This window comes from Pelodiscus sinensis, chromosome 1 (genome assembly GCF_049634645.1).
Source record: "Pelodiscus sinensis isolate JC-2024 chromosome 1, ASM4963464v1, whole genome shotgun sequence".
Lineage (NCBI taxonomy): Eukaryota > Metazoa > Chordata > Testudines > Trionychidae > Pelodiscus > Pelodiscus sinensis.
The window spans coordinates 127,922,248-127,941,512 of record NC_134711.1 but is presented as its reverse complement, the minus strand read 5'-3'; the positions used below and the strand labels follow the sequence as shown (position 1 = coordinate 127,941,512).

Sequence of the window (19,265 nt, the reverse complement as noted above, 5' to 3'; positions counted from 1 at the left end):
CTGCAGCAAGGGAGGTTTAGGTTGGACATTAGGAAAAACTTCCTAACTGTCAGGGTGGTTAAACACTGGAATAAGTTGCTTAGGGAAATTGTGGAATCTCCATATCTGGAGATATTTAAGAGCAGGTTAGATAGACCTCTATCAGGGATGGTCTAGATGGTACTGGGTCATGCCATGAGGGCAGGGGACTGGACGTGATGATCTCTCAAGGTCCCTTCCAGTTTTAGTGTTCTATGATTCTAAGGAATCTGTGATTTTGGGGAGTTTTTAAGCAGAAGTCTTTAGTGACAGGATATTTTAAAGTCTCTTGCAGACCCCCACCTTCTGCACTCAAAGTGCCAGAGTGGGGAACGGCCTTGACACATGGTTATTTGGATCCCCTTGTATCCAGGTAATGATGTTTGTTGGATAAAGAGGAAAATACACAACATTAATGCTGATCCTTGTTGCAATGTCTGACATACTTTCTTTGGCGGATATCAAGCCCATCACAGAACTTATATGTGACCAGAGCTGACTGTGGTACAGGCAATTTTGTTTTACTTTAAAACATTGAACAGTTTTCGTGTTTTAGAACTTAAAAAGTATTTTAGAGAATGCATATTATTCAAACAAACAAACAAACAAAAACCCAGCCCAAACCTTAAGACGTCTCTCACCCTATTGGACAGCCTGAAGTCTCCAGATAAGTAGAGTGTTAAAAAATGCAAGGAACTTTGAGACCGACTGAGGCCTTAAAGTGAAGTTCAACTTGAAGGTCTGATACAAGATACACACCTGTGCCCCTCACTTGGCCTAGACATTACAAACCTGATCTTTATTTTCTGAACTAAGTTTTATGTTAGCATAAATGTGTGAAATGTCCTGTTCACTTGGTTAACTGGGACATTCAGCACATATTTCTAAAGCGGTTGGATTTCCCCCCACTGTGATCTATTTACAGTTCTCTTTTATGCACAAAAAACATTTTCTGTAACCTCAGTTTCCTGATTCAGCAGATGTGATGTCAATTATTTACGATAACAAAAGTGAGACAATGCCTGAGGTTTGTGTGGGATGGAGGTAAATTTGAATCTGTAAAGAGGGACAGTGCTAGTAATGAGACACAGTGGAAAGGCCTACAAAGTAGCTCTTGCTGGCCATGTCTACTAGGGATGTTAAATATCAGTTAATTGAATAGTCGATTAACCTCATGAATTCTTATAGATTACTCAACTATTCTATAGTCCCCGGGGGTGGGGCTGGCAGCCAGTTCGCTCTGGCTCCACTCCTGAGGAGCCTCCTGACACTCTGCACTGCTGCCTCTGGATCAGAGGCAGCAGCGTGGGGTATCAGCTGGGAGCTGATCCGCAAGGGGAGCCAGTTTAAAAAACAGCTACCCTTGCAGACTGGCTCCTGTTGCCTAGCACTGCTGCCTCTGATGCAGAGGCAGCAGTGCCTGCCCAGAGGGTGAGGTCTGAGTTCTCAGACCCTGGTGCGTGCGAGAACTGAGCTGGGCTGTCTGTCCTCCTGGCTACTAATACACTTTAAATGCAGAGCCACAGCATTTAAAGTGTAAAGGTAGATCCCAGACCCAGCACGAGCCAAGACTGAGCCAGGATGCTGGCCAGCCTGCTAAAAAATGTACCTCAACTTAGAGCCCCAGGAAGCACTGGGGAGTAATTAGTTCAAAATAGCAGCACCGGAGCATCCACGCTACCGTTATTTCGAAATAACTATTTTGGAATTAGCGTTACTCCTGACGAAAAGCAGTACAGATTTTTAATTAAGTGGCCCATTATTTCAAAAAACGGGCTTGGTAGTGTGGACGCTCCGCTTATAAATTCAACTGTAGGGGTGTTATTTTGAAATAAAGTCCTACTGCAGACCAGGGCTGGGAGGAGAGTCCGAGTGACCACCTCATAAGGTTGGGCCTGATCCTACTAGATGCTCAACAGCCCTTTGATGCAGCGTGCCTCCACTTCCCACTCATGGCACCTTCCAGTGGCTCCTCAGTATGTTGCAAAATCAAACCCCATTGTGCATGGGACAATCCTGACTATCCCTTATGTCCCAATATTCCTTAAACATTTTGTCCAGGAAAGCAGTAGCCTTCCCATGAGGACAAATCCTAGGAAAAAAGTTGGCCATCTAGTGATGTGTTAGAGCAGTGGTGCACAACCCGTGAGTTGTGACTCTTTTGGGGGTCGCAGCTGTCTTCCTGGGGGGGTCGCAGCATTTTGATCTGTGCTGGCCGGTATTTTCTTTTCCCAGCTCGGTGCCTGATGTACACGCGGTGGGGGTGGAGGGAGTGGCAGGGGAGCAGAATGGTGCTTTAAATTAAAAGGGCTGCATCAAATGTTTCCTGCAAATTTTTTTTTTTTTTTTCCTCAACAAAAATTTTCCCAGATCCGGGGGTTGTGAATGAAAAAAGGTTAAGCACCACTTTCTTAGAGGGGAATTATAGAGCGTAGTTCTGTTTATATTAGCTCAAGCTATTGTACTGATTATTGTTTATATTGGTAGGTAAGTACTTCTGGGTTAAGTGTCACAGAGGCTGCCAGTTGTTCCTTTTGGTCAGATAACAGAGAGGTGCCAACTATAGAATTTGGAGATGAATGTTCCTCGCTTACCCGTCTCCCCCATAGTGAAGGCATTACTTCAATAATTACAAGCCATTTTGTGCTTTTTCCTGGTCAGTTAATGACTGGAAAAAGGAGTTAAGGGTCTGAGACAAAGTCATGGACTCTTAAAAAGCTGTCCAGTCACTAATTGACTTGTGGAAACTGCAGAATGGATCATTAACATAATCATGAAACCTTTTATTTCAGACAGTCTAACTTTGCTGCACTTCTGATGGGGCTTCCTTCTCTCTGGGCCAATTTAGAACATTTGTTTCTCGCCATTCAAAGGCCCACTGACTACTCCATGAGGGCAAGTTCTATTTCAAAGAGTTTAATCTTAAAACTAATTGGGAGCAGGTAGAGCTGGGGACGGGGAGGCAGGACTCCAGCATCTGACCCTACTTCTCCCACCGTTTACTTGCTGTGTGATCCAGACCAAGCAACGCTACACCTCTGCTTACCTACCTATATAACTGGCTTCAATAATACTTACCAGCCATCACAATGGAAGTTGTGAAGCTTACAAGAGGCTTGTGCTTTTTGTAAGATTATAAAAGTCCAAAGGACAGGTTATTGTTAAGAGTACTGCATGGTTTGTTTAGTTACTGTGTGGCAGACTCTGAATGATGGTCATGAGCTTGTGCGTTGCCCAGAGAACATCACACTTACCTGCTATCCTTCCAATTGGCATTGCATGCTCCTCAGGAGGGGAGACGGACACCATGATGTGGTTCATGTATGCTAGCTCTTCCCGGTGGGACAGATTGATGGGCTTTACTTCCCTGTGTAGCCCATCCTCAGACAACCGCGATGGTTTGAATTCTACCGAATGCCTGGGGTTCAATATCAAAGGGTGCATGATGGGGCTGGGCATCAGCTGGATGACCCTGGTGTTCTCCTGGCGAGGGCTGGAAGGCTTCTGAAGTACTTCTGGAGGAGGCGGGCAGTGGTTATTCTCTATAGGAGACACTGAAAGTGGATAGGACTCTTGGTGGTTGTTCTCTTGGTGATGCCGTGTCCCTGGGACCCTATCAGCTGGGGAGAGGCGGCGGACAGTGTTGTCCAATGGGGACTTCAGCGACCGCTGCTCAGGGTCTGGTGACGGCCGGTGATTGGTGGTGATAGGTGATCTAGGGCGATGCAACAGTTCAATGGTGGGGGTGTTGTGATGGACTGTCTCTGCTGATGGTCTTGAAGGTCTCTGGATGAAGTTGTCTGAGGAGAAAAGGTGAAAAACACATTATGACTAGTGTGACTGAGCCACAGAACCTAACTCAAACTGGAAAATCTGCCCTCACACACCTTATTGGACTCAATACAGGAGTAATGGAGTGAAATTGAATGGCCTGAGATATACAGGTGGGCAAACTAGAGGTAGTACCTTCTGGACTACAGTTCTGTGAATCCACAATCTCACTAGTACATTTTAACATGGTCTTCATTACATCTGAGGGGGGGAAGTGTTGTCTAAGATTTTGTCTACACTATGCAGCGTGTAGCCACTGTTTGATGGCTCTTTTACTGTCAAAATACTTCCATCCCCAGTGAGTGGCGTTCATGCTGTGGGCAGGAGAGGGCTCCTGCTTACAATGCACGGCTCACACTGGCACTTGCTGCGAGGAAATTTTTGTCGTTCCAGAGTTGGGGGTGTGTTTAACATCTCTGAACAACAAAAGTTTTGTTGTTCAATTGCCAATGTAGACATAGCCTAAAAAAATAGGAAGCTGCTGATTAGGTCATCTGAGCAGCATCTTGTGCCATTGGACAAGTGGTCTATACGCCCAGAACCCCTCACCAATAAAAAGAAGTCTGATGGCTGTTTGCATGGGATTTTAAGATCCCTCGATGAAAGGTGCAACATAAGAGCGAGTTATTATTCACTTTCTTTTGCGCTGCCTTCAAAACGAAATGCAAATAAATAAGCCAACATACGCTGGCTTTTCAACAACAATTTAATAGTGTAGACTTTAAAGCCACAGATGTGGGAGACACTCCATGCATAGAAGAAAATATAGAGTGACAAGAGAAACGTCATATGTGGTTATACCCTGGTTAGATCACAAGTGCATCCCACAGCCTAACACTGCACTGGCAGGAAGTTTTTCCTATACTCAGCCTAAATTTCACCTCATCACCCTCAATAAAATCCTCTAGGACAGTCTCCACCAAGATTTTTTTCTTGTCGGCTCATTCCGCATGAAAACCTTTAGAGTGTCTGATGCTGGGGGAAAAAAACAGTATGTCCTTTTTGAGTGAGTCTTCTGACATTAGCAGTGTCTTTTAAACATAAGGGCTGTGTCTACACTGGCATGAATTTCTGGAAATGCTTAAAACAGAATAGTTTTCGTTATAAGTATTTCCGGAAAAAGAGCGTCTACACTGGCAGGCTGCTTTTCCGGAAAAGCCCTTTTTCCGGAAAAGCGTCCATGGCCAATGTAGACGCGCTTTTCCGGAAAAGAGCCCCAATCATCATTTCCGTGATCGGGGCTTTTTTCCGGAAAAGACTACTGGGCTGTCTACACTGGTCCTTTTCCAGAACAGTGTTCCAGAATAAGGACTTATGCCCGAGCGGGAGCAGAATGGTTTTTCCGGAATAGCGGCTGATTTTGTACAGTTCAACGTCGTTGCTTTTCCGGAAATTCAAGGGCCAGTGTAGACAGCTCGCAGCTTATTCCGGAAAAGCGGCTGATTTTCCGGAATAAGTGGCCCAGTGTAGACACAGCCAAGGAGAGCTCAGAAAGCATGGACACCATCTGCGAGGGTTATTACCATCCACAACCCAAAACGCTTACTTCAGCTGACAGAAAATGAACTGATTTTGGCTGATGAAGGCCATAGTTTTCGGAGTAGAAAGCTACCACCAGAGAGCAAACACAGTGGGTGAGGTCACATCTTTTACTGGACCAGCTTCTGTTGGTGGGAGAGACAAGTGTTCACATTTACACAGAGCTCCTTGTCTCTCAGCCACAGACATGGGTCCAATAAAAGATGTTACCTCACCCACCTTGTCTCACTGACATCCTGGGACCAACACAGCTACAACAGCCCTGCATACAACAGAGAGCAAAGGCTAACAGGTTTTTATCTAGAAAAACAAAGATCAAATTTCAGCCCTGTTTGCCAATAGCCTCAGGAGATAAGAGCAGGAAACTGTTAGGCATATATCAACAACCAAAACAAGTAAATGGGACTGTCATATTTGTTGACTCACTTGCTCTGCTCCTTTAAGAAGAATTGTCCTCTGTGCTCTGTCCTGTCAATGGAGCACTACCCTTTGAAGCTTCTATTCAGGCAGAAAGGAATCTAAGGGCTCCCTGCCTACCCTGGAATCCACACCCTCTGCAGCAGAAGGATCAGCATGAACTCCAGCAAAAGCTGAAACATACAATGCCCTGTTGCTGGGAAGATGCAGTTCCTCTCAGCCCTGGCTCAGTGATTTTAAAGTGACCCCTCTGCCCCCCCTTCCTTCCCCACCAATGGGCACCTGCATGATTTGCCAACAGTCAGTTTCTTTGTGAAGACCTAGAACAAAACTAGGCCTGCCTGAAGTTTATGATTCTCACACCTGAGGACAGGAACAAGAACAATGTATTTGTGTCACTAGTGAGGTCAGTCGCCACGTAATGGCAGGAGGAAATGAAACTTCCAGATCTGAGCTATGCTTTGACTGCACTGGATGAAAAACAACATGTTTAATAACGGGGCTTCAAAATGGACTTAAAGTACCTTGTGGCCAAAGATGGCTTCTCAGTTTGGCCAACTGACATGCAACGGTTCAAACCATGTTAGAACATGAATCAAAACCAGCCTTGTCTACGATCCTGCCTAGTAACTGCAGTTAACGGTGCTTAAGGAAGGCTCTCCAGCCATCATAGATGGGACCTAACATTCATTAATCACCATCAATGTTCCCTCTAATGTTTTTCCCCACCTGTGTGTGGAATAAATTTTGTTATGTGCACTCAGGCACATTCAGGTGTGCAACACCAATGGAAACGCATGGTGCTGGCTGTGGGTGCTGTGCTAATCAGCTGGATGGTGATGGAATCTCTCCTGGATGGCCACCCAAGCACTCAGCTTACAGGAGACACTGATCACCACACAAAGAAAACCCATTTAATTATGACTGCTTCCCACCCCCATCCCCGGCCCAGCCCTAGTTATATACAGTGCCCTATTTTCTACTGGCTGTCTAACTAAACACTACACATTCAAATGCATTATGCTCATTTTTGCACTATGTGAGTCAAGAGAAATGAGGGTATGCCTACATTACCCTCCTAGTTCGAACTAGGAGGGTAGTGTAGACATACCCTGAGAGGGCAACCAGGGACATTGCATGGAGTTGACCCTGACACCTAGTAGTCGTGCTATGCTTCTGTATGGGAACTAAGTCTCTACTGTGCTGGAGCAGGGCTGCACTCAGCCAGGCGCAGGAAGGAATGCCTTACACTGCTCTCCACTGGAGCATCCGATGGAAACATTATGCAGCATTGACTGGCTGCAGAGAGGGGCCCGTTCCTTCCCCTCCTTTGCCAGGGGAGGGGATGCTGCAATAAGGATCCATTAGTGAGGGGTGGAGTACAGAGGAGAAGAGCAATGAATCTCAGAACACTCTCTCTCAACTCCTCTGTCAAACTCAGCAGGACTAAAAACGGGCTCACTTTGACTCTCAGTTCTCTGCATCATCCTCTTACTTTGGAAACCGATGCAGTTAAAACACACTAATGTTTCACACCAACTCTGGGTAGACAGCGCCAAATATCAACATAAGTCACTATTCCAACAAATCTCTTAACCCTCGTGGAATGAGGGTTATAGGGATGCCGGAATAGCGCGCCCGCTCGTTCAGAAAATAGCAGGAGCATTTAAAGACGTGGCGTTGCTATTTCGGGATACTTCTGGTATCCCAAAAAATAACACTGCAGTCTAGACACACCCTTAGCTACACCAGCCTCAGAGAATTTGCCCAAGGGAATTGAGTACTAAAGTACAAAATGTTCAAATTTTTGGGAGTGTTCCCAGTATGTTCTTCACCACACATATTTCACAAAGGGTTCACCTAGTCCATTCCCATTTTCCATTAAAAAAGCAAAAAACCCTTGTTTGTTGGGCTCATGAAAGCGAGAGATTAATAACGCCTCTGCCTAAAGCCATGTACACTGGGCAAAAACTCTACACATTTCCCCTTGTCAGCTCTGCCAGTGCAACCTACTCTGTTCTGACTTGTATCACCGTCTAGTTATTCTAGTGCTGACATCCTCACACACTTTTGCCAATGCCCTTCAACCCCATTCTACTTCACACCTTGTTTGAATTCTGCAAATTGTGCACTTTTAGGATGAGCGGGAACTAGAGTGAAATCCAAATAGTTTTTCATTTATGATTAAGGATGGGAGATACAGAGAAGGACTAGTTGACAATTTTCCATCATTAACAAACTTTTTGGGGTGGAAAATTGGGTTTTTAGCTAAACACAAATTCTCCTGAAAAGTATGTTTTCTACAAAAAAACAAAAACAAAAGCAACTTTTTGTCAGGGAAACAAAAGCCTGTAATCTGGAAAACTCCATAAAAAGAAAAAAAAAGGTTCATATAGTATCTGACCAGCTCTAATTAGGAGTAAAAGTGTCAATCTCTGCCATGCTGTAAAAGCAAATCACCCATTCTAAAAAAACACCATTTGTTATGCATCATGGGAAGATACCTCCAAATAGACTGGTGAATTTGTCTAAATTACCTCCATATTTTATCACAATTCTAAACTAAATAAATTCCAGTGACAGTTATAAGAATGTTTCTTTCACCTCCTCATTAATGCATGTGTTTATCTTATCTAGTGTTGAGTATGTGTTGGAATTTCAATTCAATCTCAGAAGTTAGGATTTCCCCCCAAAAAAGACACTAGTGCTTATTATAGGCCTCTTTGGTCCCGCCACTATCTAAGATTTAAGCTCAGGATAGCTTAAATCTTAGCTATTAATTATTTATGAATAGCTATTAATTATTTATCATTATTTATTTATTTGTTAATTTATAAATTGGGCTTAATGACCAAGACATATGGTGCCGGTGCAATTGCAAAAATTGAGCAAAAAAAAAAAAGGGTGTGTGTGTGTGTGTGTGTCTGACACCATGTCATGCATGTCTAAAGTCTCTAGATCCACTAGAGAAAATGAATTCCAAGGTCAAAATCCCCAGATCCCAATTTACAGCTAGCAGATCACAAGTGCAGCAAGAGTACATGAGGAGGGAAGAGAGTTTTCCTTTTCTCAGAAAAGTAAGACTTAGGCAAGGAAAGTTATGTGCTATACCTACCTGGTATATTTTTTAAACAGGCTTTGAAGCAGAAAATAAATGGACATTTACACAACCAAAAGACTAAAATATAATGTAGTGTACTAAGAATTTGAAGTCAATCGGCTCGATAGATCAGCTGTACATTCTACCAACTGAAGGATTGCTCCACTTCTGAAGGGAGAGAGATTGCTTTAAATGAAATTTTTATTGGTTTAGACTAGAGTAAGAAAATAACGTCCTGACTCCTCCTTATGGTCTCATTCAAACTGCTGATGTAATGACACCGCCAGTAATAAAACACACATTATTACCTTCATCATGGTTCTGGTGTAACATGACCTCTGACTGAGCATGGATAGAGTTCCCAGGGTGGAAGAAAGGCGAAAATAGCATGCGAGCTTTCCTTTGTTTCAGGATATGCTGAAGGAGTTCATATAGCACATCACCTGAAAGACAAAGAGATGGCTAAAGGAAATGAAAAGCTACAGATTCTTGGGGGAAGACTCATTTCGACATTGGAATCATGAATCCAAAGCTCCTGGGTACCATTTTCAGATCCAAAAGTGCCTCCAGGAGGAATGATGCAGTGCCTGCCACATCTTTCTCACTCTTGAGTAAGACTCCTTCTTTATAGTCCAAACATTGTGCATGTCATATGGCAACAGCAGTGAAAAATGTTGTTCTCATTCTAATATCACGGCATAAGAATAATTTCTAGCACTGCTAGAATTCTCAGGTAACAATATGGTGGCCTTATAGAAACATATTTTAGAGTTGCCAAAAGACAGATTGTTTATATGGTGATTAATTTAGTGTGAGGCTATTTAATCTTTAGTGACCATCTTACCTCCAACTGTATGTAGGTACATGAGGGCTACAGTAGAGGTGCTTTTTATCTTTTATAACAGGTGACAAGCAGTTGAGTAGAAAGAGTTAACCAAAGCACAAAATGCAGGTGACTCAAAAGTTCCCTAGGGGTATGTGGTTAATCTTAATAATACTACATGCAGCCCTTTGCCTGTGTCCTGCCCCCACATGCAGAAGTCAACAAATTTTCAGCTATGGTACTTTGCCTGAAATGTTAACTAATTTTCATAGGTGCTTGAATTGTCTTAATTAAAGTGGCATTTGGGAGACCTTGGAGTTTCTATTATTACTATTTTTCTTTCTGTATAACACCTATAAATCCATTTCATATTCATTACTTGCCTCAGTACAAGCTTCTACCTGTCGGTCAAAGATTCTAAATCTTTTTTGTTTATATCCTAGCTATTTCATCCTAAATTATTCTCATTTGCATAGTCTGACTTTTTGCTCTATGTCTGTGTCTTGGCTGCTTTTATTATCTCAGGGCTGACTTTGGGGCACTTTTAAAGATGTCTGTAAAGCCTGAAAAATTAATTAAAAACAAAGCCTCAAGAATCCTTTCACCTTTTCCATATTTAATACATAATAAGAGACCAGAGAGGGATTTTACCACATAATTTGTATTTTACAGACCAAGATAGAGACACACACATACATTGTGCCAGGTCACTCCAGAAGAATACGCTGGTCATCCTTTAAAAATTCCCCATCTTTGCCTGAGGCCTAGTCTACATATAGCCTTTGGATCAATATAAGGATTTCATGAGGGATGTGATTTCCTACAAAATGGTATAATCCCTGTGTGAATATATTTGTTATACAGTACTGGTATAATCCTGTCTATCCTAGTATAGCTATTCCCATTAGAGAAGGGGGATATGTTATACTGGTATAAGCACTTTGAGGCTGCTATAATTGTATCTACACAAGATGCTATAAAGGTAAAACTGTTTTGGTTAAAAAAAAATCATGTCACTCAGACTATGTCTAGACTGCAGGCTTCTTTTAGAAGAAGCTTTTCTGAAAGAGATCTTCTGAAAAAACTTCTTCCAAAAGAGAGCATCCACACTGCCAAAGCTCATCAAAAAAGCAATCTGCTTTTGTGAAAGATAGGTTCCACACTGAATGGACGTTATATCGCATTGAAGCTGTGATTACTATGGACAGAGTGGTCACCAGGGCACCTGTACTTTTTTGTCTTTCCTCTTCTTTTGAAAGAACTCCCTCTTCCTCATCCATACATCCCTTTTTCCAAAAGAGCTCTTCGGAAAAAGGCTTCTTCCTCGTAGAAAGAGGATTACCAATGTGGAAAAAACCCCTCAGTTCTTTTGATTTTCTTTTGAAAGAACATGATTACACTGTGGACATAAGTGAAGTTTTTTTTGGAAAAGCGGCTGTTTTTCGTAAAAAAATTCTGTAGTGTACACATAGCTTCACTGAAATACCCTTACTTGTAGAGTTTTGAATGTATACAAGCCCCTTGATAACTAAATTACATTAGGGTAGAAATAGAATAATTTCCCTATACTTCAAATATAGGAATATCTGAGAAATACTTTAAATACTGAAATGATGTTTATTTCATTATCCATAGTAACCTACACACTCCTGTTCCTGTTATTGCTGCATAGGACATAGATTTAGGAGGCTTGAATGGCATGTTTTCTCAAAAGTTTGTCAACAGCTACAATACAAAAATTAGAATATAATTTTAAATTGGGTTCATAGCTCAATAGACAAGAAAGCCAAACCTCACATTCAGCAAAGGCTGAGCACCAGTCCCAGTGTAGGACGTGACTTCTAGCGCCCAGGACCCTCCTCTGTGAATGCTCAGTCCCCAGATGCTTAAATCCAGCTGATCTTGAGTGCAGTAACAGTACATGCAAGGACAAGAGAGGTGTCCCTCCTAGGCAGTTGGAGTTGGGGTAACGGAAGGCTAGTTACATGGAGCATATTGGATGCTACATACAAAACACCAGAAAAGTTCTTCTGCTCCAGTTTTATTTATTTATTTCTTAAGCCATCAATGGGACTTAAGCCCCTGTTTAAGTGTTTTGTTGATTCGGGTCCTATATGTAAAAAAGGATAAGGATGCTAGTAGGTGGAGGTGCCTTTGGGGAGTTAGCTTCATTCTGAACTACTCCACATTTTGATTGGCTAGGGCAACACCATCTGTATTCCTGTGTCTTTGTATTGGATGTCTGATAGCAGCTATTTTCCAGGCACTCAGCTCAAGCTGCATGATCATCTCTGGTAGCTGATTGAATTACAAGCCTTTTTATTTAGCAGGGGTAAATAACGTAGTTAGAACCATTCATTCAAACAACATGTAGTTAGAACCATTCATTCACATTTAGTCTCACAGGAGAGGGAGGAGGTTCAGTGTGATTTCAATGCTGCAGGGGACAGACTGCAGGGAATATAAATATAGGCAGGTGACACACATGCTTCTACATCTAAATCTTCCCTCTGAATAGACTAAATAATTTGGCAACAGGCGGATTGATTCACACACCTGCCTGTGCTTTGCCTGGGGCTAAACTCCGGCAAGTGAGAGAATAGGGGCAGAGTAATGGGAAGCCCACGGGAGCTGTAAAAATAGAGGAAAGGTCCCAAGGGATGAGTTTTGCTGAAGCTTTTAGCAGCACAATCAGATGAGTGAACTGTGAGGCTGAATGCTAATGCGGGCTTCTTAAGAGACTGGCGCAGTTGAATAACTCCCTGCTCTAGCTGGGTCTGTGGAATGATAAGGACAAAGCTGGAGGTCCTAAATGGTTGCCAGGTAGTCTGTTTCTGGCTTTTGCAGAGGGTTTTAGCTAGAGATGGGCCAGGCACTCACAGCTGGGCTCTATACTCGCACAAAGTGCAAGGGTGTTAGGATCGCTCTCCCCTCCCCCTTTCTTATGTTGTTGGATGCTTCACTCTCTTGCTGGCCTAGTCTACATGGCTGGCCTCGTCTCTCCCTTCCAGCCCCAAGGACTGTGGCTCTTTTATCTCTGCAACTCATCTTTCCTGGCTCTCTTCCTCCCTCCTTTCCCAGAGTCCGTCTCTTCTGTCTCTTCCCAGGCCCCCATGTAGCTCTGTCTTTCCTTATGTAGATAAACCTCACCTGAATGAGGAGACCTGTATCGAAAGTCCTCTTTGGTCAGGAGCAAGAGTGCTTTTCCATTCATCTCAAAAGTGTTGCTGTCAATCGGCCTCAGGGAAAACTCCTTCTCTGCCCATTTCAGCCACTGGGCCACATCATCCCTGCTCCAGTAAACTGGCTGCAAGCCTGTGGGAGACAAAACCACAGTGGTCATGTTAAGAAACTGGAACAAAGAGCAAGCGGTTCTGGGAAAGGACTTGTGGATCATGAGCTGCATTTGGAGGCACGTCTTGAGATTGGCCTGGGGGAGCTATACAAAGTTATGTTTGCGCCCCAACACCTTACTGTAAAAAGCTCTATTAATCAGCAGGTGTCTGCCTCTTTACCAAACAAGACACACAACCACAGTTTTCAACTGGCGGATGGATAGAGATTGTGGTCACGGGAAGTGAACTCTGCTCTGCTGGTTCGCCAGATTCAGATATACAGTTTTTGTACCAGTATGTAGTTGTGTATGCGTGATGTTTAAGAATACTCGGGTCCTTCAGGGCAGAAGTTAGGACAGGGGCTTGGAGATGTGTGTGGGGAGGTGAGGGAGTCAGGGTTGGAGGAGAGGAGGGGCTCAAAGCATGGGGTGGAGGTGCAGGAGTTAGGGCAGGGGGTTGAGAGGAAAGGGGGCACAAGGGAAGGGGTGAGGAGCTCAGGGGACGGAGTGGGGGTGGCCACCAGCTTCTCCCCTGGGCTAGCATGGGAAAGGGGGACCACGCGCCCTTCCCACTGGCTTCTCCACAGGGCCAGCCCAGGGAAGGGGGGCCATGCAGTGTCAGGCAGCTGCTTTCTGGTGGGGGCCATACTGCTGGCCAGCGGCTGCTCACTGGTGCTTGCTGCCCCCCCCAGTGGTCATGCATGAGCATAACTGTCCCTGCTCTCACGCCCCTCTTTCCATTTGATGTGAAACAATCACATTTGATGCACATCCCATTATTCTGGCACAACCAAACCCGATGTTGCTTTAAGTTATGATCACAGGAAGCTGCCTACTACATTTGGTAGCCCTCGTTCTTACCATCTAGGAGGTATTCTTGAATAAGCTGACAGACAGACAGACAGACGGACGGACGGACAGATGCACATTTCTAAAACATATACAGCCTCTCCACAAGTTCCAGACTAGTTACGGACCAAACACTTGGCTGTAACTCGAAGTGTTCATAACTCGGACCCCATTGAGTTACATGGCGACCGCGCTGTTTGTTAGTGCAGATCGCGTTCGTAACTTGGGGACCGCATTTACAACCGCTTCAGTCGCAAATGCAAACAGTCGTAACTCAATCATTCGCAACTTGGGATTGGCCGTAGTAATAATTATACCAGAACAACCTCTAGTTTAGAAATACTATAGTTTTGTCCTCATTCCTACACAGAAATAACCTGTATTGAAAAGCTAAAAATTGTGTTCCACCCCATCAGAAGTTGGTCCAATAAATGATATTACCTCACCACCCTTGTCTCGCTCATATTCTGGAACCAACATTGAATCATAGAATCATAGAATACTATGGAAACACTGCAGATTATACTGCTATAAGCACATTTGTACCAATTTAACTGTGCCCTTAACTTTTGTGTATAGACCAGACTTAATTTTGGTTGGGGTGCTTGATCTTGTTATCAGTGAAATCAAAGTTAGTTTAACCATTAATTTTATTGGGACTTGGGATAATAGATGAGATTAAAATATCAATCTTATACACACTTTTAAAAAGGCATCCTTCACATGGAGAAAAAGCAGAATAATTTTCAGGCAGCTGCTTATACCTAGATAGATAGGCAGGCAGATTATCTCTTATCCACTGGGAGATAAAAGCTTCCTTTCCTTTTCCCCTTATGAAATGACTCATTGTTTGACTTGTTACAGTGCGTAATGTAGAGAGGAAAGCTTCACGCTGTGCACAGGAACATAAAATTTACCCTGTCTGATCAGATCTTTGATACATAGCCCCCGGCAATAGTTAAATCTTATGCTTCAGAACAAGATGAACCACCCTTCCTTATATTGCACCTGGCTGATTGTATGCTGTTGCGCATGGGAAGATGTTTCCTTCCTGGCACACTGTTCCATGAGACTGATTACCCCAATCTTTGCAAGCATAACTACTCATCTCTTACTTGTTTTTTTTTTAATGATATGCAGCGTTTTGACCAGTGTTAAAAAAAAAAAAAAGTCACGGGAAGTGAAGTATGCTCTGCTGGTTCGCCAGATTCAGATTTCCAAAGCAGCTCATTGGAAAGCCCCGGCACCACATTACACATAGAACTGATTCTGAGTTGGGGGGGAATTGAGAGTGAACTTTTGGAGCATCACATGAGAGCATAATTGACTCCTGAAAGGAACAAGATACAGCTGAGCTGAACTCCAGTATACCAGTAGAAAGATCCCACATCTAGTTTTCCTTCATTTGCAATGAACCCCTTAGCATTGCATTAGGAGCCACTTTCAAAACAAAGAATCACATCTAATTCTTTCTGCAAGAGGACCTACACTCTCTACCCCTCCCTCAAATTAGTCCTTGGTTTGAGTGGGACCACTGAGGGGTGTGTTTTCTGAGCACGCGTAGGGGAAGCTCTATGCAAAGAGATGTGCACCGTGGTCTCAAAAGTGTTGAGACACATGCCCATCTTCCTTCCTGGTAGAAGAAATTCCATAACCCAAGGTCCTCCCAGTGTAAACAATCTGTTTCCAGACCCAAGAGTTTCGCCCTGAGCACTGCCTGCTTCAGAACTGTGTCAATCGTTGCTCTCGTGTTGGTTGCATATGGAAGGTGAGGTGAGATCTATTAAAGCACAGATGTAACACATAAAGAGCTTGAGAAAAATTAAAGGGCCTTGAAATACCCGCAAGTGACTTCCCACACAAATACTGATGGTAACAAACGCGCTAGAGAATATCCCGCAATGTTTCTTTGCATTTCCTGTCAGCCTCTCCCAGAGCAACCACTTCATTGATGAAACACCTGTATATTTTTTATAAATTCAAATGATAATTAAACTATGATGTCCACAAATGTCTTTTCCAACAAAAATTAATTTGGGCTACTGGAAGTCAGGGAGAGTCAGCAAGCTAAGGTCAAGAACAGTGATGGCACAGCTGTAGGGCCTCCTATGCAATTCTATCAGTGCTTCTCTATGGAACTGCAGCCCTGCTATGCTAGTCTTTGTGCCTCTACCACTGGCAAGCCTACTCATCTCAAATGTGGGCAATAACACTCCTTTGACTCCCAGTGCTGCCTCCTCTCAGTTCCCTACTCTAAAGATCCTGAGGCCTGACATGGAGCACTCCCTGCTGTTTTACTTCTGGACCCACGTTCAGTCCTGTCAAAGCACCCGAATCCTGACCTGGAAGAGTTCTAAGCCTCTTCTGAACAAAGGCTTCCAACGGCACCAGTTAGTGTGGAGGTTTTGGGGCATGGAGAATGGGACTATCAAGATGATTTTGTCTTATTCTGTCATTTGAACCAGTCTCTCCAGTGGTGATAGGCTAGTGAAGTAACCTTTTACATCCCTAAAGCCTACTTCAGCTGTTATCATCTGGGTAGCTACTCAAGTACAAGCAAATCTCTGGATTTTGATCTTTGTCATTGGATTTTGGTACCATGGAAATCCAACTAGAGTTTTGATTAGAAATCCAAAAGATGAAGCAAGGCTCACAACTTCCCAACTGTATTACATCTTCTGCTGTGGCTATGATTACACTACAGAGGTTTTTTTTTTCCAGAAAAATGGCTGTTTTTCTGAAAAAACTTCACTTACATCCACGCTGGAATTGTGTTCTTTCAACAAAAAATCAAAAGAACAGTGGGGTTTTTCCGATATTGGTAAATTTCTTTCTATGAGGAAGAAGCCGTTTTCCGAAAGAGCTCTTTTGGAAAAGGTGTGTGTGGATAGGGAAGAAGAAGTTCTTTCGAAAGAAGAGAAAAGAGGAAAAAGCACAGGTGCCCTGATGGCCACTCTGTCCATAGTAATAACAGCTTAAATGCAAGATAGTGTCCATCCAGTGGACACTATCTTTTGAAAAAGCAGATTGTTTTTTCGTTGCGCTTTTGCCTCTTCTTTTGGAAGAAGTTTTTCGGAAGATCTCTTCCAGAAAATCTTCTTCCGAAAGAAGCCTGAAGTCTAGACATAGCCTAAGAGATTGTGGCTTTTGTAAAAAATACAAGATCTTCTCCATATTGTGGCACGCCAGAAAGACAATCTCATGTGATCAGCACAGTTTGTAGTTTATAGCACATTCCTGTACAGAGTATATCACAAACAATAAAAGTAATTTTCTTTCCAGGGCCAGATCCCAAAAGCTGGTCTGTGAATGTTTTCTGTTTAATGTGGTCTGTACGATTAAATATTTCTGTGACAGACACACACCTGTGTGAGGTGAGTCAGTGATGAACCCAGTTCACTGCTCTCGGATAGATCAGAACAAACCATGCTTAGCATCATATTGACCACGGATGTTCAGACACAGAAACATTTCATAATGTATGATTCTCTTCAAGCTACTCCTATCTCTGACAATGAATCACTTTGCCTTTCTAATTCAACTTCCTCATTGGTAAAATGTGGTAATAATATTTACGTCCTGCCCCTGGGGGTGGTAGGAGAATTAATGTCTCTCTGTTGTGTTTTGAGTATATAAAGTGCTGTCAGAGACAACAAAACAGATTAACCACTTCTCCACCTCGATCTCCTCCTCCCTTCTCGTCCCTCCCTCACTTTCCTGTGGAACGATTTGCTTCAAAGCACTCTGTCCACTGCATGACAGTCCCTTTGCAATGCTGAATCAATTCAGTCCAGGGAGGCTTTTTGTGGAGGCGAAAACATAGCAATGTGAGTAAGTGTGAGGCAGGCTAACGTCACTGAAAGAGCGGCTGGTACCTCACGGAAAGCTCCATTCAGAAAGAGCTGCCCCGGAGAGTATCATATATTTTCTGTAATTCTTTTCTTCTTCTTTTTTCATATTGAAATTGATCATTTGATGAAAAAAAATGGTATCAAAAGGATGGCTGTGCAGCTCAAGGGGGTTTTAAGGCAGGGAGGAAACCTAACTATATAGACCTGCTGATACCTCATGAAAACATTTGTCAAATAGTCTCCATAAAGGAAAATGAACCCTGCTTATGGTTTTGGATGCTGTGTTTTATATTTTTTGTCATTTTTCCCCATTGATCTTTATTACCAGGAACACTTCAAGAAAATAGATTCTTTCCATATTCCCCTTCCCCTTTCTTCATAATAAAGGTTGCTTGCTGCATCGTCTTAAAGTAACAAAAACATTTACCAAACAAAACAAAAGTATGAGGAAGATCAGACTGGGACTATAAAACAAAGGCCAAAAACTGCCTGATCCAATGACCACCGCAAGCAATGGAAAGAGTTCCATTGACTTCACGGGGCATTAGGCTGAGCCCATTGTGCAGGGCTTTTTGCCTTAAAAATTCCCAATTAAAGCAGTGAGGTTAATTTAGGAGGCAGCTTTTTCTAGCTTGGGAATGTGGAGACATGGTTTCTAATCTCAGCTCTGAACTGCTGCGTGACTTTGGGCTAGTCACTTCCCTATTTTGTGCCTCAGTTTCTTATCTGTAAAAAACCTGGGATAATGATAAGCTCCTCGGTAAAGAGTTTTGAGATCCAGGGATCTATACAAGAGCTAAGATATTGTTATTCCTCCTTGTGAATAAGGATGGCGGAACCTGGTTTTGCAAGACTCCATCACATTCTCTAGCCAGCCTGCCTTTTGTTAGCTCCTCAGCATTAGCTTCAATAGAATAAAATTGTTTATAGTGTTGCTTACAGTCTTGTACCAGTGGGGTGGCCGTGTTAGTTTGAATCTGCAAATGCGGCAATGAGTCCTGTGGCACCTTATAGACTAACCGAAGTGTTGGAGCATAAGCTTTTGGAGCATAAGCTTTTGTGGGCAAAGACCCACTTCGTCACATGCATGTGACAGTCTTGTTGCACCATAGGCATTAAAGAGGGAGAAAATCATACAGGGAAGCTACAGGCTGGAGCTTGCTATCCTAATAGATTATCTGCTCCTGTTGCTTATTCTTTACCTGAAGTCCTACTTCTGACATTTGTTAAATTAGCTGGGATAAAAATGATGGGAGTGGTCCACTCCTATGCTCCAGGACACAAACTTACAACCTGGAGTTAGGAAGAAACCCACTCACCGCTCCTAGACCCTATAGCACGGCATGAACAGGTGCAACCAACAGGAACCAATGGGACGGTTTACACCTTCCGCTGACACAGCTGGTATAAACAGCGGGGGGGGGGGGGAGGGCGGGAGGGCGGAAATCTTTCTTTCTCTCTCTCTCTCACACACACACATTTCAGAATTAACTGGTTTGAAAT

The 19,265-nt window shown here is 43.2% G+C and overlaps 1 protein-coding gene across 5 annotated transcripts in view; it reads right to left on the bottom strand.

Moving 5' to 3' along the window:
• ETV6 (ETS variant transcription factor 6) overlaps positions 1-19,265 on the bottom strand; it is a 165,014-nt gene that overhangs the window by 21,381 nt on the left and 124,368 nt on the right. For all 5 annotated transcript variants that reach the window (XM_075901018.1, XM_075901025.1, XM_006115482.4 and 2 more), the window contains 3 exons: positions 12,879-13,043; positions 9,214-9,348; positions 3,273-3,818 (listed from right to left, as the gene is read on the bottom strand). In XM_075901018.1, the coding sequence (XP_075757133.1) occupies positions 3,273-3,818; positions 9,214-9,348; positions 12,879-13,043 (846 nt within the window). The remainder of the gene's footprint in view (positions 1-3,272; positions 3,819-9,213; positions 9,349-12,878; positions 13,044-19,265) is intronic.